This window comes from Molothrus aeneus, chromosome 7, assembly GCF_037042795.1.
Source record: "Molothrus aeneus isolate 106 chromosome 7, BPBGC_Maene_1.0, whole genome shotgun sequence".
Lineage (NCBI taxonomy): Eukaryota > Metazoa > Chordata > Aves > Passeriformes > Icteridae > Molothrus > Molothrus aeneus.
Genome location: NC_089652.1, coordinates 24566381 through 24590781, shown reverse-complemented (window position 1 = coordinate 24590781; position 24401 = coordinate 24566381). Strand labels below are relative to the sequence as shown.

General features: G+C 36.9%; 1 protein-coding gene across 1 annotated transcript in view; it reads left to right on the top strand.

The window, feature by feature from the left end:
- Window positions 1-24401, top strand: part of XRCC5 (X-ray repair cross complementing 5) — a 51160-nt gene that overhangs the window by 9021 nt on the left and 17738 nt on the right. Inside the window, exons 6-16 of the mRNA XM_066553876.1 lie at window positions 113-301; window positions 3237-3351; window positions 4966-5104; window positions 7160-7272; window positions 10662-10724; window positions 11391-11528; window positions 12177-12267; window positions 13473-13600; window positions 17600-17796; window positions 22088-22178; window positions 23612-23681. Coding sequence (XP_066409973.1) covers window positions 113-301; window positions 3237-3351; window positions 4966-5104; window positions 7160-7272; window positions 10662-10724; window positions 11391-11528; window positions 12177-12267; window positions 13473-13600; window positions 17600-17796; window positions 22088-22178; window positions 23612-23681 — 1334 coding nt within the window. The remainder of the gene's footprint in view (window positions 1-112; window positions 302-3236; window positions 3352-4965; window positions 5105-7159; window positions 7273-10661; window positions 10725-11390; window positions 11529-12176; window positions 12268-13472; window positions 13601-17599; window positions 17797-22087; window positions 22179-23611; window positions 23682-24401) is intronic.

The window sequence follows — 24401 nt, the reverse complement described above, 5'->3', positions numbered from 1 at the left end:
TATATCTGTCTGCAGCTAGATAGAAATTGTCAATCCTAAGAACATCTTGTTTTGCTTTGCTTGGATATTTTCTTAAGAAAGTCAAACTAACTGCTTCTTCTTTTGTTCTTAGTCTGCCATTCCCAGTGAGTGTTGATGATGGAAGTGGAGATAAAAGTGCCAGTGTACATGCTCATATGCACAAAAACTCTTTTCCAATAAAGGGTTTAACTGAACAACAAAAGCAAGGTATTGATGTGGTGAGGAAGCTCATGTATACTTTGGATGAAGAAGGAGGGCTGGAAGAAATTTATACTTTCAGGTAAATTTGGCTAATCCTGGTTATTGTCCTATAGATATGCTTCCTGATTTCTTCTCCAAAAGATGAAGTTAATTAATCAGTTCAAGTCACTGAATTTTATGATTTACTGTACCCTCAGTCTCCTTCATACAGTTTATTCAGTGGCTTTAGAATAAGTAAAAGAGCTTAGAGATTTCAGGGGAAAATTAATTTTCTATATCTGTATATAAATAAAAAAAAATCAGTTTCCTTCCATCTTTAGTGTTGGAGGATTTTGGTGGGAACATTTCTGTAAATGTAATTTCAAAAACACATTTTAGGAAGAGATGGAATTTGTGGCATAGTTCAGCCTTCATAGTTCAGCTTTTATCTGCATTTAATGCTAGCCTTTGTTCCTTGGTTGCAGACTACTTTTAGCTCGCTAGTTTGATAAACTCCCACGAATTCTTTGAGTAAATGTTGTTTTTTGAATCCTGCTCTTTAATCACAGTCTACTGTGCCACTGTGACAAACAATATATTTTTTTATTTTTCATTTTTCTTGCATTAGGAATACAAGAGTTGAAAAATGATTTTTCACTTCTTGTTTTCCCAGTGAAAGAATAAAAGTTTGTGTATCTCTGAAACTGTAGCTGATGATACATCCCAGACTTTTCTACATAGATGTTGTCTTAGTTGGGGAACAGGCAAAATGCACCTACATGCCTTTTCATACTCTGATGTTACTGTCTCAGTAGTTCTGTTCTACAATTATGAAAAGTGATCTTTTAGACAATGTGATTTTCAGGAAGCTTAGCAGAGCACAGCTGTAATGTCATTATCAAAGATCATTTTTAGATGAGAGTCATCCCTGTAGGTTTGTATGCTGTAATTCATCAGTTTATTTGTGGGATTTCCTTCCCTTCCCCAGCTCAGCTGGTCAGCTGTGCACCTCAGCAGCCAGAGAAGCTTCTCCTTGAGCCTTACTGTGCATTACTGAAGAGACATGTGTCATTGTGTCTGTGTTCTGCACTAGTCAACAGAGCAGTCTGAGGCTCTAGAAAAAAGCAGACTTTGTCACTGCTTCAAAGACTGCACAGAAAAGCAGAATCTTTCCTGGCCCATTTATCCTTTAGGATAATCCATATGCATGAACCTACCATGTGGCTTGGCCTCTTTATACTTTTTTTTATCACAGACTCTTGCTACTTTACAAGCTGTCTTTGTGCCATACTTTCAGGGGAAATCCAAAATCTCTGGATAAATAGGCATTTGGCTAGTAGATTAAAGCTTTAGTTGGAAAAGTTGTTTAAGAGTATGTGAGGTTTTAGATACAATTAAGTTGCTTATCAAGCTTTAAGAAGTCAGCTTTGCAAATCTGTCATGATAATTGGCCAACACAGAAACACTCTCCATTTTTCTAGATTAATTATTCCTGCTGGTAAAAATATTTCAACTCTTGTAAAAATAAATTAGCCATGCCAGGAAAGTGAGTGAGGACGTTTTGTTGTGATTTTTTTGTTATGATACTTGGCCTCTTAGACAGGAGGTACTTCTGCTGCCTCTGGGTTTTGAGGGAAGAGATTGCAGAACAGAGAAGAAAGGTTGTGTTCATAAAATATAAGCTGAAATGTTTTATTGACTGGGTCATCTTTAATTACAGGCAGCATTTTTCTTCTGTAAATATAAGAAATTAAAGAATAGAGATAATAAATTGAGCTTAAATTACATTTTTAGGCATTTGGCACTTACATATTTGATTTTTGTGCTCATCCCTGAATGTATGTGTTGCAGTACTCCTAATGATGTAGTGCCATGTTCTTTTTTAAAATTCTGTTTTGATGTCTTTATTGCTAGCAAAAAAAAAAAAATCTTCTTTCCCTAAGGGAAAAAAAAACCCAAAACTAAAAAGGAAATTCAGTGTTTATCTCAGATAAAAATCTCAGTGTGTTTTTGCCTTTCATTGTGCATTTAGAATTTAAAAAAACCAACCCTGTTCATACTAGGAAACCTGAAAAGTAGAATGCCAAGTTGAATTCTCTACTGATAATTTTAGGAGTTGATCTTGATTTCTGCCAGACAAGTGCTTTAATCAAGAGAGTGGTGGATTCCAGGTTTTATCATAATGTGAAAAGGAGTAGTTCAGCTTTGTTTTATCTTTGCTTTATCATGCAATAAAAAAAAAAAAATAATTTGAGAGCTTTTTCTGTGTTGGAGTTTTAGAGCCAAATTACAAATACAGTTTGTATTAGTTGAAAGCTATTTAGGGGGGCAAGCCTATTTGAATTCACAATGATATATTATAAATTACTGTGAGTTGTTAATTTTGGACTCCATTGCTAAAAGTTGTGCAATTAAGTTAACACTTTAGTATAAATTCATTACAGTTCCTTTTTTTTGTGTTTTTTTTTTAACTTGTATATCTGCTGTTTAGGCTAGAAATAGTTGAAGTAACTTCTTTCACTATGACAGAATGCCCTTAAATTAATGAGTTCACTAGTACTGTATTAAAAAAGTGTCAAAAGTTAATTTCTACATAAACAAAATCCTGTTAATTGAAACTGGATTCTTTATTTCTTTAGCTTCCCTATAGAAAGCATTTTACCACTTAGAGAGCCTTTTCTAATTTGTGTTGTTCAGCTTGCTACATGCCCTAATTGAATGAGCACAGAAAAATGGAAAATGCTTAAGAAGCAATTGTGTGGTTTTATCAATAGACCTTACACAGTGCCTTTAAGCCCTAGTGTCACACCATCATAAAGGCTCAGGATGGGGATAATCTACTGTACCACTTCTTTTTGTCATTCTCTTTTCTGACAGTGGGTAGTGGTAAGATTATTGATCCAGTTTATTTGCTTTATGCAATCTAAGCTGGAACAGTTTGGACCCCTGCATTTCCTTAAGGAGAGTGTATTGTCTATAATACTTTATTACAGTTCACCAGAATTCATTGCTGTTTTCCTGATTCCTTCATTTAGAGAGAGCCTGGAACGCCTTTCAATGTTTAAGAAAATGGAAAGGAAGCCTATGCCTTGGCCCTGCCAGCTCACTATTGGTCCTAATTTGTCTATAAGGATTGTGGCCTACAAATCAGTAAGTGTGTAAAATCATATGTTCTAGTGCAATTTGGCAGCAAGTTAGGTGCCACTACATGTTGGGTTTTTTTTCTCTTAAAGCTGAGAAAATAAAGATAAAACAACATCCAGATAATTACGATAGAGATTTTTGTTTGGTTAGAAGCCAGTACGTCTAAAATTCTGGTTCCCACAGCAACTTTAACTTCACCATACACATTAAATAACTAAAATTCATAAGGTACAGAAATAAGAGTAATTGTTGTCTGCTCTGGCACTTAGTGGTATTGGAGTTGATGACCCTGATTAAGAATGCTGTGATTGAAGATTTACATTCAGCATCAGTGATATGTGAGACTTTATATATAATTTCTAAGCCCTAGGCACAAGAGGAATTTTGGACATGTGGGTGTAAATGTTTTACCAGCCATTGTTTCAAATCACATCTGTTGTTATTTCAGACTTGGAATAAAAGGTCTGTTTTTTCAGCCTGTTTGTACTGTTTGGCAGAGCTTGGCCCTACTCTGTTTCTTACAGTTGATATGATTCCTTTAATCAGTCCTAGGAAAAAGTGTGTTTAAAGGCAGCAAATGTGCAAATTTCTCCTTATAGAATAGTTAATAGGTAACTGTGTAGTGTGGCAATATTGATGGATCTGGTGAGATGGAGTTTAATTGGTTTGCTGTTTCAACATGAGACTGAGCCTGATATTATGAAGATGAAATATATCTGAAGTCTGAGAGCTGGGTATACTAGCCTTGAAAGGCATCATCTTTCTGTTTATAGTTAATAAATTTTTTTATTAGGCTATTGTGCCAGACCGGTGCAAACAGAAAGAGTCCCCTCCCAAAGATGTTTACACACAAAATAAAGTAATTTTGGGAGAATAAGCAACATAAACTGAGTGACTGGCCTGAGGTCATATGTATGTACGTACGTATGTATGTATGTCATACTGACATGCTCTATTCTGCCTTTACTGGTTTCTGCTCAGCTCTACATTTTTCTTCACATGTACTAGTTCTACCATCAATTTCACTTAAACAGAGAGAAAACAAAGCAGTTTTATTTCCCTGTAGTTGGGAAACATTCAGTCATTGTAAATACTTATTCCTTCTTTCCCTCCCAAGTCCCATAATGTAACTGGGATCTTTTTGCCTTTTGGGGAAGTTGCAGTAATATAAGGTATTTTTATCCTGCAGTGTAGTAAGTCTGATGGAAAACTTGGCCAAGCAAACTGAGTGAACATTGAGTCTTACTGTATCTTTAACATATTTCTTAATGCTTTGTCAAAAGTATTTATACATTTGGAGGTAGTAAATTGCATAGCAAGCAAGTTACATGCCATACTGTGACTCAGACTTCCACAAATGGCTTAACCTACAGGTTTAATGAAAAACCAGGACAAGTATGCTGTCAATATGCTACAGTTCGTGTGTTAGGTCTCATACAGATGAAGCAGTGCTGAAAGCACATGGTAGCATCCAGAGATGCATTATTTGACAGTCTTTATTAGCTTTTTGTTGGCAAAACAATGCAGCACTCAGGCTAAGGATTTTTTGTGTGTTCTGGTAAGTACTCTGGATCCCACTGAAATGTTAAACATTCCTTTTCTTTGAATTCTGATACCAAGGTCACAGAAGAGAGGGTGAAAAAACTTTGGGCAATTGTGGATGCTAAAACCCTCAGAAAAGAGGATGTGCAAAAAGAAACTGTTTACTGCTTGAATGATGATGATGAGACAGAGGTTCAGAAAGATGACACTATTCAAGGTATGACATCTTTAAGTGCACCCTGAAGACAAAGGGAAGCTAATGGCTTGGACTCTTAGGTCACCTAAGGGCCTCTTATTTTTATACCTTGAAGCCTCGCTGTGATCTTAGAATGTGAGCCCTGTAGGCTGGTGGAGCAGAGACTGTTACATGAGACTTTGTTTTCACATAATTAGAAAAAAAATCTTACTTTGCCAGTAGTAGGAATAATAATAATAGGAATAATAAGGGCAATGGGAATAAGAATAATAGAACTAACAACAACAATAATAGTAATAACAACAGATGGAGCTTAGAAGGCACTACAGCTTTCTGAACTTCACACTGTGGAAGGCCATATCTCAGTTCTGTAGTGAGTAGTTCTGCTACCACTACTCCATTTTTAGATCTTCACTTGTACTGATAACATGAATGCTTTCATAGTGCTGCTTTTTTGTAGATGAGCAACTGCTCTAGTTATTCTGCACTTGGAAAGATGAAGCCATCAAAGGAGGGTTTAGTGTTCAAGAGTACCAGCTTTGCTGTACTATAACAGGATCAATCTGAAGTAGTGGTACGCAACATACCTTTTATGACCTGCAGCTTCTTTCTGAGCAGATTAATTTCCTTAGAAGACTACAGGCCCCAGAAACAGCAGGAAATAGTGTACTTACTTTTAAAAATTGAGTTAAGCAAATCTGTTTCATTTTTTGTGATTGTATAGATACATTTTGCTCCTAGTTTTTTTCCTTTCCTTTTCTGTTTCAATCCCACACAAGTAGGGCAAGTATATTAACTATAAAGAGCAGAACTATTCAGATAACAGAATAGAGAGTGCTGTCAGATGAATAACATAAATTGAAAATTAGAATAAGCTGTATTTTTTTAATTTAATCTATTTCAATTTTAGTATTCATAGGTGTTTCATAGCAGTATCAGATAAAGTCCCAACGACAATGTGACCTTCTTTAATCAAAAATGATGGTTAAAAGATGGTCTAGTTACATTTTACAACTTCAAAACTGTGTAAAAAAATCCACTTCTTACAGAGAATGCATTTTGGAGGATTTGCGTCTGTTCTCAGCTAATCTTCTGACTGCTTAAGTTAGTAAGGAGTTGTGGGATACTAGTAAAAAGAAGTGGTGAGCAGTTCAATGTAAACAAAAGAGATAAAAGATTTCCCTGTCAGTGGTGTGATATTTTTAATGCTAAAAGAGCTCCTGATGCCTCCTGGACTTCAGTGAATCTTTTGAGAAATGTCATAATTTGCTGCAAATACAAAATATGATCTCTCGTACTGAAATTTCTTTCATTCTGTGTGTTTGCTTTTCAGTTTGTAGGAAAATGTATCTGCTTATAGGTTTTTCATCCAAGGATTTATCTCTGTTCCTTCTGCTTTCTGCACACCTGAGGATATCATCCTTAGTCTGTGGCAACATAATAAAGTGATAGCATTACAGGAAGGATATTGGAAGCTGAGATAGGAGAATAAGCAGTTGGAGCAGATGATACCTCTGAGAAATTAGAACTTCCTATTTTGTGGACATATACCTGTAATGTATGGCATGGGAAGTAAAATAAGAAATATATAAAAAGACCAGTTCTGCATACCAAAAGTGTTTTGGTTTTCCATTGTGTACCTTGCTTCTACTATTAGCACATTTTATTTTCTGAATCTCTTCTGGTGTCACCTCATGTGATATGATTTGTGGTATGTTTGAGGTTGCTTGTATTACATTTGCAGAGTGTTGCAATCTCTTTGCTGAAAACTATTCTGATTTGCTTAAATCTATTCTGTGAGCATAACTTTGTTAGGCAAGATGTTCCCTTATTTTCTTTCCTACTCTCTGAGAGTACTTATGTTACATAAAATGATGTACAAGGAGTGCTTTGTGAAGTACAAAATGTGTCTATGGGTGTTTGGGCTTTTTTTGTTAACAGGGAAAGTAATTTGATGAGCATGTGTGGAACGTAGCTGTGGGGCATGAATGCATTGTTAAAATATTCAGAGAGCTAATTTCAGTGTTAAAATTGTAGGCCCATATGCTTACCAGATGCTCTTCTCTCGTTCTCCAGGTTTTCGGTATGGGAGTGATATAGTTCCTTTTTCCAAGGAAGATGAAGAGCAAATGAAATACAAAACAGAAGGAAAGTGTTTTTCTGTTTTGGGATTCACTAGATCCTCACAGGTGTGATACTAAATGTCTTCCTATTCAGCTTCCTGGGTTATTCAAGACACTTGATCTTGGTTTGAATTCAGTGAAGTCATGGTGTTGTGTTGGATTTCAGTATTGGGAATGGGACATCTCCACTCAGGTATGCAGGGCTGACTTATTTGCTGATTCTAGTACATGGAAGCATATATGGTCTTGTGAAGGAAAGAAGCTCATAAGTGTGGTCATTGGTCCCTCAAGTGAAGCCAGAGTCACTGAACTCAGATCTCTGCAAAGAGGAGACAGAGGTATTGTGGTCTCATTTCATCTCACAGACTTTAATAGTCTGTCTTCTGTTCAGCTCAGACTGCAGCCTTTCTGGGCTTTGTCCAGCCAAGAGTATGGCTGCTTCTTAACAGAAGCTTCTCCCTCAATGTTAAAGTGATGTTAAAGAAAGCCTCAAGCTGCCTCCATTCATTCTCAATTCCATAAGGATTAGTTTGTGAACCATGACTGGTCTCTTTCTATTGTGAAAAAACTTAAATATAGTGAAGACTTCATAGACAAAGGTAGCATAATTCAAAAGCTCTCCATATTTCTGTGAGATGCTCAGTGTTTGTAATGCACTTATCTCTACTTGTGGTATTGACTTTGCTGTTTGTTGTCCCTGACAGTTGTAAGAAACTTACTTTGAGCAAGTACTTTAATAAAAGTTACCCAGCACAAGGTGATTTTCTTCAGAAAATCCAGGACTTAAGCATTAGCAAAGCCTTAGGCAAAGGCTTAACAAAACTGTTCTTCAAGAAGGACACACGAGGAGAGAGTACAGAGATGTGAGTGCCAAGTAATTGCTGTGGATGTTAAGCTGCTCCCCATCTTTTTTCTTTGAAAAAGTTTCTGACTGAAACTTTACTCATCTTGGAGTTACCTACACCCAGTCCTCTTCACCAGTCAAAACTGAAATGATATTATGGCAGTTCTACACCTTCACTTCTGACAGCTCCCAGCCCTCCTGCTCTTTGAAATCTCTCACTGCCTGAACAAAGGAGAGCTCTTGATAAAGGCTAAGGCATCATCACCTTTACAATGAAGGAAATATGCAAATGAATTAGGAAGCATCTGTGGGAGCTTACTCCCAAATGGATGTAACTAAACATCTTCTTACTTTACAGGTGACACAGGGACCTCATGCATGTTGCTAGATGTGTCATTAGACTACTGCAGTGCGGTGTTCCAAAACATAAGCACTGAGGAGCCAGGAAGTAATGTGATTTACTGAAAGGAGAAGCCAGCCCAACTGGAATCTGTAACCTGGTTGCTCCCTGAGGACTTTCAGACTTAGTTGTTGAGTAATGTGGGAGCTGTGCACTGCAAGTGATTGATCAAGGAAGCATCTCATTCATGCTTGAGCTTATGTGCCCTAAATTGGCCTGGGCCAGAGAGATATTAGGGAGTGCTACCTCCTGTACCAGAAACTGGATCTAATAATAAGTGAAATGCGTCTGAATCCTGTGTTCCAATGAGACAATTTCTTGGATCTCTTCATACACTATTAGCCTCCAGCTGAGTCTTACTATTGTCATTTAGTTCTGCAGGATGTATTTTGCTGTGTGCAGAGTTTTCTTATGCTGGAGGTTGGCCTCCTGTTTCAACTTAGTCTGACTTTATTTGAAAATGGAAACTAAGAGGAAAGCAGATGAGGAATATAGTGTTCCTGTGAGCAAACTGTTATTTCATGTGGATTTTTATTTTCCCATTGTTGGTCAGATGGTGTGGTAATGCCTTCAAATACATAGTTAATAATTGTAGGGTTACAGTTAATTTTAGGAATACTTTTTGAGTCATGTAAATATGCATAAAAGAATTAACAAGTTGTTTTTAAAATTTTTCAATGTACCAAATACTGATTACTTTTAATTAATTTTTATTATATACTCCTCTTGTCTCTGGATTTCATAAGAAACAGAAATTATATCTTCAAGTGTACTCTGGTCCTGTAGCCAGGAGTATGAGTAGTTATGCACAGTAGTAGCTGCACATCCCCTCAGTGGAATAAAATTACTCAGGCGTGCTTGCAGGATTAAAATTATAGTGGATAGATAGGTATGATAGCAGGAAGGTTTAACTACAGCTGGAATTTTCAAGACCCATATGTTATCTTAAATTTTGCCTCCTAAATTTTATTGTTTGGAATGATAAAACTGACACTACTCAAATGTATGTTTTATATTAAATTGTTTTTTTAAAAAAACTTCGATGGAAAGATGATTCGTTATTGACTAGAAAAACTGGAACAGCTCCAAATACATAATTAAATAAGGAATAGAACCACCTTATATTCTTTTCCTGAGTTGTTCAGAAGAAGATCAGAGGCCGCTTAAACTTTGATTTCTAATTTATAAGCCATGCCATGTAAATCAAGAATTAATACCTGAAAATATTACAAAGGGACAATTTCTTTTGCAAACAAAAAAAGGTGTAGTGATACACACATGTAGTTATGTATACTATACTGAATGTAAAATTTTCTGAGCATCTAGAGACAGAACAGGAAAGAAGGATTGCAGGTAGAATAATCTGAGCTGAAGAATCGTGCTGTAGTACAGTGGACAGACCTGCTCTGGTGCAGGTTGTCACTGACTTCAACAGCCTTATGGTAATTTGCTAAATAAAGAAGATAAAATAAAAAGATGAAATGAATGAAAGAAAAATCAAAGATATAATGACGTTAGTTCTGAGACTGTAATGTAAAGAGGTTTTTTTCTTTAACAAAGAGAGGTTATTTTAATCAGTGTCCATAGTAGTATGTGATCTTTGTGACAGGTCTCCTATGATTGTAGGCTTTCTGTGTGTGTGAGCTGCTGTCGCTCCAGCTGTTCCAGTGATGCCCCTTAATGAATCTCTTTTTCCTTTTTGTTTTAGATTCAGCCATGTTCATGAATAGAATAAACTCTGCTAACAGAAGTTCTTTGCTAGCACAGCTGTATATACTCTGGGTTGGTGTTGAAGTAGCTTTATTAATTAAGGATGAGACTTCTTGTGGCTCCTTTTTGATGTATCTTTGGTAGAAAAATTTAATAGCATAGATATGGTAGGTTTAGGCCTTGTATTAACTACTGTAGTTTTCCACAGTGACTTTTGATTTACTGAAGTAGAATTCAGACTGGTAACAGCTGCCAGTAGCACTGTCTTTCATTCCTGCCCATCTCTAGGAGGCTGTGATAATATCCTATCCAATATGACTGAATATCCATATTAAGTGATAAATGGAGATATGAGACAAATAGAGGGCTTTAACATCTATGCACTGTAATTAAATTTAGTGACTTCTGACTTGAGTAATGCTAGTTGTTTTGTAATTTAATTGGTCCACTTGTATTGGTGACCTTTTGGTCAGTCTAACTCTTTACCATTTGAATCTGTAGATCAAGAGGCATTACTACATGGGCAACCAAGCTCTGAAGGTCTTTGCAGCCAAAGATGATGCGGTAAGGTAAACTGAAGTGTAATGCTGAATGTATTTTGCTGCAGAACAAAAAAGAATAGTAGTGATGCTTGAGATTGTCCTGTCTTTCTTTGTTAATAAATACTTTTAATGCAGTTTACAGAAATGTCTTATTTCATTGCCTAGTAGGTTAAAAAGAAGTTGGATTAAACCCCAAATTAATACAGTATCTCATGAATAATGAAAAACTGTTAGATACTATGTTTGAGCAAGGTTGTGAGGAACCTGAAATTGGTGCTGAAGTCGATTCTCATGCAGAGCAACAGTGTGCCCTGTCACTGTGTTATTTAGAACAGACCTTCAAAGAACTGGAGGTAAAAAGCTCACTCTGGAGCTCTAATATGTTCCTTTAAGGGACTTTCCTCCCTTTCGCTATCTCATGCAAAACCTCTGAGAGTTCTTCACACCTGCTGAAAAAGGTGGAATGTGCTGAATCTAAAGTTGGCTCAGCTTTGAATGGAACCACTATCATGATGAGATTTGACCTTTCTGCTTCTTTGATTTATGAACATGAAAAAACGCTCGTGTTAAAGTTATAGCTGAAATGGAAACTAGTCTTGACTAAATCAATGCTGTTGAATTCCCTGTGAAAGATGTATTTCATGATTAAGAACTTGCATGATTTTTTCGACTTCTTTTTTCCCTCCAGAATGCAGCAGTTGCTTTTTCTGCGCTTGTTCGTGCATTGGATGAGATGAAAGTGGTGGCTGTAGTGCGCTATGCTTATGATAGAAGATGCTATCCACAAATTGGAGTAGCTTTTCCATATATTAAGGATACATATGAGGTAATTCTTCTCTCTTAGCCTTCTGCAGAGAGACCCAGAAGCAACACAGTATGTCAGGACTTTTGCAGCATATGTTTCCCCTGATCTTTCTTACAAGAGACTATTGAAAGAGCTAAATATGTATAGCATGGCTGAGCGTGACGGAGGTGGGGGCGGACACAACAATCTTCAGACTTTTGAAGGGTATAAACATAAAAGATGCAAAGCAATTATTTAGGGTGGTATAAACTGGAGGAGGTAATTGAATAAAGAAAAAATGAGGCAGAGAAATGTTAAAAAAACCAAATCCAGCTTTTGACTTTGGAATACACTAAGCTGTGATAAAACCTCCCAGAGCGCCAATGTATTGGATATTTAAAGCAAGGATAATTGGAACTCTGCACGAGAAAAAGGGATCAGATGGGTGGGGAGGTCTTTATTCCACAAGCAGAAAAATCAAGTATAGCCATCACTATGTTATAAAATATAATGCTGTGTTTTATTCTGATTCAAATTGTGTTGCTCTGTACATATTTTAAGTGTTTTGGTGTGCACAGACATTACATCTTCAGATTTTTCTTAGGTTTTAGATTGCCCTGACATGGCACTCTGGGGATCCAGATTTTTTTTTTCTTCAGGCTAATTTGTTTTTTCTTTCCTCTTGCACAGTGTCTCATCTATGTGCAGCTACCCTATATGGAAGACCTAAGACAATATGTATTTTCATCCTTGAAAAACAGTAAAAAATGCATTCCTACAGGTAAGACATTTGCTGGTCAAGAAACCTGATTGTCTTCTTCTAACTCTTTTAGAGCATCTTAGAATATTTGGCTCACCAATGAAAGCATAAGTTCTGTTGTTATTTTGGCTTAGGAAAACACCCAGGTATTTGGGCATCCATTATGGTGATGTCATCTTGAAGTGTAAGTGTGTATTAAACCTTTGGCACTTCAGGTGCAGGCTGAGCAGACCTAAGTTTGCATGCAGTATGTCCTGTTAAATGACAGCATTGTGAGTCTCACAGGCTCCTGTGATAGAGAGCTGCGATTAGTCCTCTGTATCCTTTGATCTTTGAACTCATTTGTGGGAGTAAATGGCCAAACCTTGTGGGATCTGCAGTGTGTGATTAGCTAGCTAGAATTAGAACAGCGGCAGCTGCTCTGTTGGTGCAAAGCTGGTCCTGTAGTCATTTGCAGTATGGCCTGTTAATATAATGTACAAAGGCAAAGACAGTATTTTCTGTGGAGTGTTATTAAACCATGTGCTTATTGGTGTCCAGCTTGAGATGGATGGCATCTTTAGAGAACATGCAGCTACACAAAACTTGACTTGCTGTTCTGAGAGTTTTGCACAGCAATGAGTCTTAAGTGGATGTAATTTAAAATCCACTCCTGCTTCTTTCATTTGTTATGAGATGCATTGAATGGGCACCTGCACGTCAGGGTATATTTAGCATGCTGGTTTGTTTCTATAGCTGTTTCTGTTTTCTTGCCTGTAACTAGCAGTTTGATAACAAATCTAAAACCTGTCTTACCAAAGCAGTAGCTGGCTATTGTGAACTGTGTTAATTTGCAATCATAACTTTAAAAATTTATATTATGCCATTTAGTTTTGCAAACCAACTGTTATCCTTATTTTCTAAGTGGCTTATAAACCTTCTGTTGCAAATGAAAACATCTTGAAAAAGAAGAAAAGCTAAAGCAGAAAGGCAACAATAATTGAGGTCTTGGGGGAAAAGTCTTTATGACTTTACACTGTAGTCCTTAAATAAAGCAGGGGTTTATTATTGTGTCCATTATCCATATTCTTTATTGGCACATCCATAGCTGCACAGTGTTCTGTGGCATGTAATGACTGGGTGAAAATCTCGCATTGTGAAGCAAATCTTCATTTATAAATTATCTCAAGAAATGCATCCATCTGCAAGTGTATTTAATCTTCCTTTGTATGTAATTGCTGCCTTAGTGGATCAGTTATCTGCTGTTGACTCACTGATTGATTCTATGAATTTGGTTCATGAAGATGAAGAAACATTTGAGGATCTATTTAAGCCCAGCAAAATTCCAAACCCTCATTTTCAGAGATTATATCAGGTGAGATGAACTATATGGTATTTTTTAAAAACTTTTTTTCTTAAGACTTTTCAGCCTTCTGTCTTTCTTTGATTCACGTTGGAAAGATCTGCATTGTGAAAATGCAGATATAAATCTCTGGCATTAAAGTATGTGGTAACCGGTGATTTCTGTGCTGTCCCTGACATAGATGTATCTTTAAAATTTCTAGTTTCCAGGAAGCAAGGGAAATTATACCTGTGCTGAGGTGTCCACAACAGCATCAGTGATATTCATAGGCACACAGACTAGGCAAGTTAAAACTTGCCTCTCAACACTGCATTGTAGACATAGATTCAGTCTTCAGCTTTTGGACAAAGAGAAAAATTGGCTGAAAATTGGGGATATCTTCAGCTTCTCATTCTGTGTCCCATGACTTTTCTGTGCAGTGTTGCATCTAGCAGTATTCCAAACCAGGTCAGTCTGAGGTGAAAGTGGATCAGTAATAAATGGTTATTAAGATTGTTGACATTTAAAGTGTTCTGTTGGGGTGTCTAAGCTGATGCACTTTACGAGCCAACAGAACAGTTCACGCTTCCTGCAGTTATTATATCAAGCTGTCTCCATTTTGATTTGCATTCCTTTCATATCACGAAGACTTTCATTGCAACTGTGAGGATGAGAGACTTAATTATACATTGGAATCCAAGTGTTTAAAAAATGACGCAGCAAATTCAAAAATAAAGAAAATTATGTTGCAATTTAAGCAACTGCAGAATTGTACTGTATGCAGAACCATGGAGATATATTGAATGTGTGACTCTGCTCTGAAAATTGACCAAAAATGGTATTATAGCAATCATGTTCATATCTCAGCAATTCCACATGATTTATTTCGGTTTACAAGTAGGAAGAAGATGTTTTTTTAAATTAAGAAAGCTTACCCTAGCTTCCCAAAGCCTTGCTTCCTCAGTGTTGTTAAAATAACCAAAGGATCTGAAGGTCAATGTGTGCTTCAGGAACACATGTAAGCCCACTGTCTTCAACCCTACTCTGATTGACACCTGAAGAACTCAGAGGTCTCATCAAGTTCTGCCAGTCATATTGACAAGACAGTGTGTAACTGAGTGCAAGATTTGATCAGTTGGAGGTTATTGCAGGGCAAGAACTTAAAAATGAGCTGACCTCTTCACAACTCTTATTTTTGGAAGGGTTGTTAAGCTTGGATATTACAAAACTTGGGCATTGCTTTTAAATGAAGTACTTAGATAGGATTTCCTCTGTTGTATTGCTAGATAGAGTTTTGCATTCTTTTAGTTTAGTGAATGTCTTCTATTGGTGAAAGACGTTTTTTTTTAGGTGTGCTATTTGTCTTCTGAAACAGAGTGATGGTAGTGTTCCAGCACTTGAGTCAATTGATGCTGGAAGAGGGTAACTGAGTAACTTGACAATTTCCTTAGAGGATTATAGGATTTTGTAAGGGTGAGTGCTACTGGTAGAAAAAGCATTTACTGACTTCATGGGATAGGATGCAATTTCTGTCCTTGCTGTTCAGAAAGCCCTAAACTGTTAGTCCCCTTAGTGCTTTTGGCCACACTCAGCCCCATTTGTTTGTATGATTAAAAAATTTTTAATAATCTGTGTAAGTTGTTCTCTCCTTTGCTGTGAAGATATCCCAGATTCTTAGTATTTTGTTCTTAGGCAAAACAGTACTGCTGGTTCCTTAAGAACTGTGAAGAAAAATTCTGCATCATCTTTTGACTATAGCCAGTAAGTGGATTGGGCTGAATAGAACCTATAAATGGTTTTGAAAAATAACTCTGAAGAAAAGGATGAACTCCTACTTCATTTCCTTGCTTTGTTGCCTCATGAAGATATTTGGAATGATAAGTGACAAGAGCCAGAATTTAAACAAAAACATCAAGCTAAATTATATCTCTGGAAGTAGTGGTAGGCATCAGGAAATGACAGAGTGGGTGAGAAGTAGTTGTTAATGCTTGCTGGAGTGGAAGATGAGGAATATCCTATATCTAGATTTTCAACTTTTATTCCTTGCTTCCACAAAAAAATTAGGTGAACCTCTGTAGCTTTTGTAATGGTAGACTTCCAACATTGTTGTTTAAGTTGTCCATCTTAAATGCAGGGATTTGTATCACCTAAGACGATTAGGGAATGCAGTGCATTTTATTTGTTAGCAAATAAACAAATTGTTCAACAATGGTGGTTCTGTTGGTGCATGTATGTCATTGCTTATCACAGAATTAATGGTGTGAAGCCCAGTTCATTACATCCATTGACCAGTATCTTGGTGTGACCCCTGTTCTGAAAGCTGGCTGTGTTTCTAGAAGTGGAGATGTAAGAAATTAGGAAGAGCAATGAGGAGCTAGTGCCTTGGTGACCGCATGCATGAATAGAAGTGAGTCTGCAAGGCAGTGGCAGTGTGGGTTTCCTCTAGCAGGGAGGGTGGGAGTGATTCTTGCTGGACACAGAAGGAAGGGGGGAAACAAGGATAAGAGGGACAGTATTGGTTTAGAAACTCCAGGTTGTCTGCTTAACTTAGTCTCCATTTAGCACCTCAGTTTTGACATGACCTGCCATCTCAATTTTGAGATGTAGTCATCTACTTTAAAAACAGGTACAAGTGGATACTGTGGCCTCTCAGTCTGCTCAGCTCCTGCAGCTGCACACATTAAGATGTCAGTTACAAAAGCCTGAAACACAAAGGCATAACAGGGGACTTAGGTTTTTTTGCTTTGTGAGTTTAATTGAATTAACTTTTTTTTTTTTTTTTTTGTCACAAGAGCCATTACTGCAGCTTCCAGCAACATTTTTACTCTTTCAAAATAATGGTGCCTTAAATCATTACAAGTGTTTCCAAATCAGTAGCCTTGTACAACTGCCTCCTTTTGGCAGTATGTTCTAGTCTGGACTGGAATGTTAATGGCAGCCTGAAAACACACCAGTATTGATGTGTCACATAATGTCTTGATTTTCTGTATTGGCAGATTTCCAGTATGAATAGGAACTTTGATTTGATGTTTTTTAAATGAATGTCATGTCTGACAGCCAACAGGGGAGCAAATCTCTGCTGTATTCCTAGTTTACTGAGTAGGTACCTCCATATGGATGTCTAATGCTCCTAGTACCATGGACATGGAAAAAAAATTGTCTCCTTTGAACATCACATGTTTTGATGTGTTTGTGTGCATGCACTGGTATCTGTGTATTTGTAAATGCACATACCTCTCTATTGCTATTTCACACTTCACAAAATTGTGAAGATATTTACTTTGTTTCCAAAACCCTCCATGGAATTTCTGTAGCCTGCCTCATTAACCTCATCTCTCCCCGTCTGCTTGACTCTGTGACTGTGTGCACTGACTCTACACTTGGGTGAAAAATCCTTCTCTGTAGCTCTCGCCATCTGTTCCAGCTTTGTGCATCTGTCAGGCCCCTTCATTCAAAGCTAGGTTCCAAACATGCATATATTCTGTGCCTCACCTGTGCACATGTAATATTCTCTCTTTCTATTTGCATTCTCTATTAAGCTTGTGAACATTCCTCCTGTATGCATACTGAGTGTAATTGACCAAGAGGAAATTATTTCTTTGAGGGACATTAAAGTGTTACAATAACTGGAATGTGTGGTTGGGATAGATCTCATTTACTTAATTTTGAAGTGTATAGAAATCTCTCCCGTGGCACTGTTTTATAAGAGAACTGCTTTTTAAAGGTAGAGTGAAGCTAAAAATATGAACAGTTGCAGATGACTGTTTCATTCCTGGGATTTTTCTAATAATTTTCATAGCACTCATTCCAATGAGTGTGGGAACACTCATCTGCATCAGAATTCTTGTTTAATGTCATTAATAATGTCCTTAAACAGTTGATCATAAACTTTCAGTCCATTGTGAGACAGAATATTTTTCAGCAATACAAAGATAGTATGTTTAATATGGAAGGTATTTTGCACTTACCATATGGTAAGTTTTTAATATAATTGAAAGTTCTACTTTGCTCAGACTGTTCTGTTTCTTGCAGTGTTTGCAGCACAAGGCTTTTCACGCTGATAAGCCACTGCCACCAATAGAACAGAATCTTTTAGAAATGCTAGAGATGCCTTGTGTGGTAAGAGAAAGGTGTCAGGCTCCTCTGGAAAGAGTAAAAGCACTTTTCCCCCTGAAGGAAGTTGGCAAGAAAAAAGAAGAGAAGACTGCACAAGACATCTTCAAAGACAAGTACGTTAGAAATGTATTATGGATTTTTTCAAAACTTTTTTTTTTACACTTCAGGTTGTTTTTGCTGGATGAATCAGACTCGGAATCTTTTGAACAGAAAATCAATGAGTTACACACTGGAAAAAATGTTGATAGATAGAGAATATTGTGGTGCCACAGAATGTCTGGAGTATCTTGTGAATAGTGGTGCTCATACTGTTGCAGTGCAGGACACAATAGGAACCAGTAAGTTCCTCATGTCTGGGGAGCCTGTACCTACTCATGTAAGTTCCTCATGTCTATATTTGCTGTCACAGAATTACAAAACCCATCAGATTAAAATGGACCCCACTGGAGGCTTCTTGGTCAACCTGTTGCTCAAAACCACCTGTGAGATCTAAGGAGGGATTCATACAGTCTGGCCTTGAAAACCTTCAGGGTTTGTGCATCCTTTCTGGGCAATCTGTTGCATTGCTTCTTGTGTCCTGGTCAGACAGTTTGTCCTAGAGGTGGTTATAAAAGAGTTCAAATAACCTAATGCGGGGGCGGGGGGGTGTCTAATTTAGCTCAGAATAAATGCCATGGCTCTTTAAATTAGCCATAAAGTTGAGCCTTCCTTCTCAGCATGCTTGATTTAGGTAATTGTCTAGCTTTCATTTTGAATATCAAAAAAAAAAGCAGTTTCATTATTATCTGCTGTGCAATTAATGTGGTTTTCTCCAAAAAAAATCAAGCTGTTATAACTCTTCCTGGAACAGCTATTGTTTGAACAGTTTTAAGACAGAGTATTTTTGTTGTTATTGAATATACTGTGTTTAGTTTATTTGTGCTGCAGATAGGAAGAATAAATGCTAAATTGATACTGCAGTTTTACTGTCACCCCAGCCAAATCAATTTGCATAAACAAAATCTGCTTCTGAGAAATTAATTTCTTGAAATCTATAATGTAACTAGTGGGTCCCTGACACATTGGAGTGTTCTCAGTTAGCTCCTTCTCTCTTGATTTTGTCATTTTTGGTTCAGTCCTTTCAGCACTTGGAACGGCATCTTGGAGGGGTGTTGAGCTCTTGCTTAGCTCGGTCCTTTCCTCTGGGTTGGGTGGAGCCTTCTCAGCATCTTCTCTTTGGGAAGACATGACCCAGGACTCCTCAATTTGCTGCTTGAGACTAAGGACCACATTCCAGTCTACAGACTGGGAAACACCTGGCTTTCTTGTTGTTGTTGCTGATTATAGTGTATTCCTGTTGCCTTGGTGTGTCTGTAAATTCATACTGATTAAATTCTCTTTTCCTTACTCCATGCCCCAGTTTCTCTGGGTTTATGTACATATGTACATTTGTATGTATATCTTAAAAAGTGGTAGAGCCATTTTAGAAATAAAAGGCAAAAAATTTGGCTCAAACAAGCTAGAGAGAGAATTTAAACAAAATGCAGTGACCCATTACTGTTAGTTGCTTTAAAATATATCTTCCCAAAAGCATCTGACAAGCAAGAAGGAAATCTATTTTGTTTAAAAACTAGTTTCCTTTAGAGGGGTGATAAAAGTAGCTGTAAAAGTAATTTAGATAGAAATTGATATTGGGCATTAAAATGATTTTTTTTTCTTAAAAAGTTGTAAAGGAAGTGAAAGAAGACTCAACTAAACAAAGAAGAATGAATGATAGTTAAGATTTTTTAAAAATTGCAGAAAAATGGTATTGCTGTAGCAATGAATGGGACTGGTAGTATTTTATTATTGCTACAACAGCAGTCTTAACTGTGTTTTTCTTCTGTGTTTGGGGAAAAGCTGAGATAATAGAATTTATTCACTGGATAAAGAAAGTGCATCTCTGTAACAGTGATTAAGGAAAATATTCAATAATAGAGGCACTTGCACAGGTTTTCCAGAGAGGTTGGGGGTGCCCCTTCATGGCAGTGTTGAAGGCCAGGCTGGGTGGGGCTTTGGGCAGCCTGGTTTGGTGGGAGGTGTCCCTGCCCATGACAGGGGTGTAGGACGTGGGTGATCTTTAAGGTTCCTTCCAACCCAAACCATTCTGTGATTCTAAATGCTATGGCTCTATGAGATTCAACTTATTAATACTAAGATGTAGGTTGCACTTAGGTATTTGGAAAAAGTTGTTTAAAAGATGTCTTAACCATTATTTTTGTTTTCTAAAACTGTTTTATATCTCCTGTCATCATATTGACCAGATTCTTCTTTGTTAATTTTTAAGGTCTAATGGGACTAAAGCAGCATAATTGTAGGCATGTTATCTTAATAGAGATTTCAGTATTCATTTGTATCACTTTTGCTTAAGATCTGTGTAGTTTAAAAAAAATTCCAATAATATAGAAAACATTTTACTTTTTCCTTCTTAAGTTGGCTGTGGAGAGGCTGTTATCTCATCCAGCTTTGTAGGATGTGAAAGGCTTCTATATTAATGTAGAAGTGGGTGTGTTAAATTAATCTTGTATTTTATTAATTTTTCTCAAATAGTAATTGCACGTTTTGCAGTTTAAAAATACTGCTAATCAGTGCATATTCTAAATGTCAGATCCTTGGCTGGTATAAATGGCTATGGATTCATTAGTTTCTGCTGTGCTGCACTGATTAATGACAACTGTTTGGTCCTAGGCTGTTAAATGCAGCATCATCATTTATTTTCTCCTTCCTCCAATCCCAAAACATTTTGAATCAGTAAAAATAATGCAGGAAGAAAAAGAAGAAAATTGATTGCCATATACTTTTGGAAGAAAATATTCTAGAAGAGAATTTTGTTGTTCTTTACACCTTTCATCAGACCATGTTAATATACAAGATTTTTTGGTTCCCGTGGAGCTTCTAAACTCTCTGGTGTTGATAAGTATCAGTTTCTCCTTTTACAGAGAGACATACTGGATGTTCAAAACAATCAAGCAACTTGTTCAAGGTTAGCCAGAAAGTCAGCAGAGTTGAGAATGAAGCAAAGGTATCCTATCCTTGTCCTTAGGCATAGCTAAAGTCATCATTTCTCCCAGAGTGATAAGTAAGGTTATGCTGAATGACAGGAGTTGCTGAGGAGAAGGGATTTCATTTTGGTAGTGACAAAATTAAGGACAGAGAAGATTACTGAAACAAAGTGAGATAGACAGTGATTGTAAAGTAGGGGAGGAGTGTGCCATAGAAAGCAAAAAGGAAGACTCCACAAGTTCTTTCTAATAGTTGATTGCTTCTGTAACGTGCAATGCAGTTTTTGCAATCAGTTGTAATCTTGCACAATGAAAAGTGGCTCCTAGTCCAGGATCTCTGGCTTTGTCCCTACATCATCAAGCAGTTTCTTCTTTTGATAGTAGTAGAATTTTTCAGAAAAACTTGTTATTTTGTTTTGGGATTCCTTGAACACAAATCTTGCCCTTTGGGTTGCTCAGTAGCTTTCAGTCATTCTTAAATAGAAATCAATTCATCTGTGTCAGTAGCCTGACAGCATCTGATTTTCTTCCCCTTTTGTGATTATCTGCATTTTCCTCTGTTGCTGAGATATGCTTTAAAGTGTAGCATGTTACATGTGAGAATTAAGTTCCTAGTTTGAATGTACACCTTGCTCTATGTTACCTCTAAGGACAAAGTAAGAATGTAGCCCAAAATCACAATTAGCTTTTAAAAATAAAAATAGTCTTTTAAAAGCATTTTGAGATGTAGCTTAAAATGTCCAAAAAGAGTTCTGATCTGCTTAACTAGAGTTTGTTATCAGTTTTTTAACAAATACAAGGTGGAAGTTTACAGAGCTCTCATGTGCTGATGGAGAATAGTGGTCATTAGACTCAAAAGCCATTGTGTAAACAGGTTTGTATTAGCTGTAAATTCCAAGACATGCTCTAGCAGGTAGTGATTGAACAGTAAATTAATGTCTTACTAAAATGGTAAATTTTCACTGACATTTCATGTTTAGAAAAAAAATCTAGTGAAAATACCAAACGTCATGTTATATACAGTAAATTATCAAGGCTAACTCAACACAGACATTCCAGATAAAGTCTTTGGAGATATTCTGTATTTAGAAAGATGAAGGAGGTCTGTATAAGGAAATTCACACCTGAAATAAGCAGGAATAATCTCATACCTTCAACAAGTGATGCCTTTGCTGTATATGAAGATGAAGTTTGATTTCTGTTTCTACTCTCTGGTTTGTGCAGCCCAAGGGAAAAATAAGGCATGGTTGAGTGTTGATTTTGGAACAGTTATGTAATGAAGTTTAGTTCAGTGTACATTTCATTAATTTATTGACTCCCTAGTTGGTAGGCAGGACCATCATCTTCAAGTGTTTATATTCATTTTTGTCCTTCTCATTTGCAGTGAAGATGAACCCAGCCTTAAGAAACCAAAAATTGAAGATGAGGAAGAGAGCTTTAGCCTTATGAAACTTGCTGAAGGCAATATCACCTCTGTAAGCATATTTTTACAAATCTGATTATCAAAGGGGAAGATTAATTCTTTAAGTCTATTGTAGTGAATATATAGAATTCCTGATAAAAGGAGAGTTTCTAGCTGAAACATGACTGAAATACTGTCTACTTGTACATTTGAAACTCTGCTAGAGATTGTGAAGACAACTTTCTCTGCCCTTGGGCATGTGTTAACACAAGTTTCCATCAGTCGTGGATATTTTAGGACAAAATTCTCTCCTGGTGTTTAGAACTCTAAAAGGAAAGCCTGAGGATCTGAAGAAAACAAAATTGGAGCTCAGTGGTTGAATTTTGTTCTTGCTGTATTTCATATCTTCTGCAACATAGAAGTTGCCTCTGTGTATTTAATCAAAAGTATTGCTGTGATTTTAGACATTGTTCTCTGCATTAATTGGGGGTGTAAATCAGAAATTTGGCTGCATCTTGCCACTAGATCTAACTTATAATTTTATGGCTTAGATGAAACCTAACTCGCAACTGTGCACCTTCCTTTATTTGATGTTTTCCTATTATAAAAAAATTTTAATATTGAGCTAACTTCTCATGTTTTCAAATGTGCTGTTCTTTAATTTTGAAAAAAAGCATTATTGAAGCTTATAAAAATATTTGAAGTCTAAAAAAGTGTCAGTGTTCTGCACTTCTAATATAATTTTCTGATATTTCCTGAAAAGTGGCATTGCTAGATCTTAAAGAAATACAGTGAGACCAAGCAAACTTATTGCAAAGTCCATTAATTATTTTGACAGCAAAGCATAAAAAAAAAGTAGGAGAATTATGATTGCTGATAGGAAATTTTAAGCAATGTAGGATTGTTGTGGTTTTTTTTTCCCCCCTCAAGTTAATGCATCCATTTTTCAGTGTTTATTTATATTTGACCTGGTTTTACTTCCTTTGAAAGATTTCTGCATTTACATGCCCATTTAGAACTTTGGCTTTAAGATGTCAGACTCTGCCAGAAAGCCTAGATGATTTAAGGGCAATCTTTTAATTTTGAGGTCCTATTGGAGTGGCACACCACTGATTCTGTACCCCTGTGCCTGGGAGCTCACACTCCTTACTAAGCATCTGGTGAGATTAGGGAGGTCTGAGAGGTCTGTGCTACAGAAGATCTCAAAGCTGAACTAGCAGATAATCTGAATTATTGTGCTTCTGTCCTCTCAGCAGCAGAGAAGTGGCCACCTTGTAACAGTGCAGCAGAGTGAGTTCATCTTGCTCATGTCATAGCCAGCCTTTGCCAGGAGTACTGTGCATTAACACACTTTATAAGACTTGCATTTTTGAGTCTGAATGCGGAGAAGTACACGGTTTCTGTTTTCATATGAAAATAAAAAGAAATGTAAAGATTCTTGTTGCCTGACAAGAAGAGAGAGATGGCTATTGGAAGACAATTGAATTGGTTTTGTACTTTTTGTAGGTAGGCAGTGTTAACCCAGCAGAAGATTTCCGAATTCTGGTGAGGAAGAAAAATGCTGACTTCAAAGATGGTAAATGACTTTTGTCTATCTTAATTATATTAGTAGCAACTTCAGAGTTCAGTAAATGCAATCCATTTGTCTAAACATAAGTTTCTAGTGCAATGTGAGTTGCTCTGGAATTTACAGGTTAGCTTGTAGTGCTGCTCAGCCAAGGAAGGTGTTGTTTGTAATTCCCATTTTAATACTTGCCTTCCCCAATTAAAAGCCTCAGGTAGCTGTGTTTGGGTAAGAAGGCACTAGACAGCTACACTGAGGCACCTGAGCAACCCCTCAGGTGTTTCTAACAGAAGACACCTTGGTATTCCCTGACTGCCTCATTCAGAATGAGCCTCAGCTTCTCATTCCCAGGGTCTTTCTGGCCTGAAGTGGAGAGCTGTTGGGTGTGCAGAGTGTGAGAAACCTGCCTCATGTTGCATGAACAAAAAAGAGACTCTCATGCCTGGGACTTAAATCTTCACTTGCAAAGGTCATTTCTTACTGCTTGTGAGTGAAAGAAAGCACAGGTGAATTCAGAGTGGAGTAAGCAGGTAGTATTTGTAATCTGAAAGTTGAGAGAAGGCTCTGTGTGCACTGACTCTTCTCAGAGATGAAGAACACCACAAGGCACCGGTCAAACATTGTCTTGCATGGCCTAAGTCTGAAATACCTTGAAATTATCATTGGTTGTATGGTATTTCCCTCCTGGAGTTGCAGTGCACAGATATATATGTAATCCAAAGGTGTCTTAAG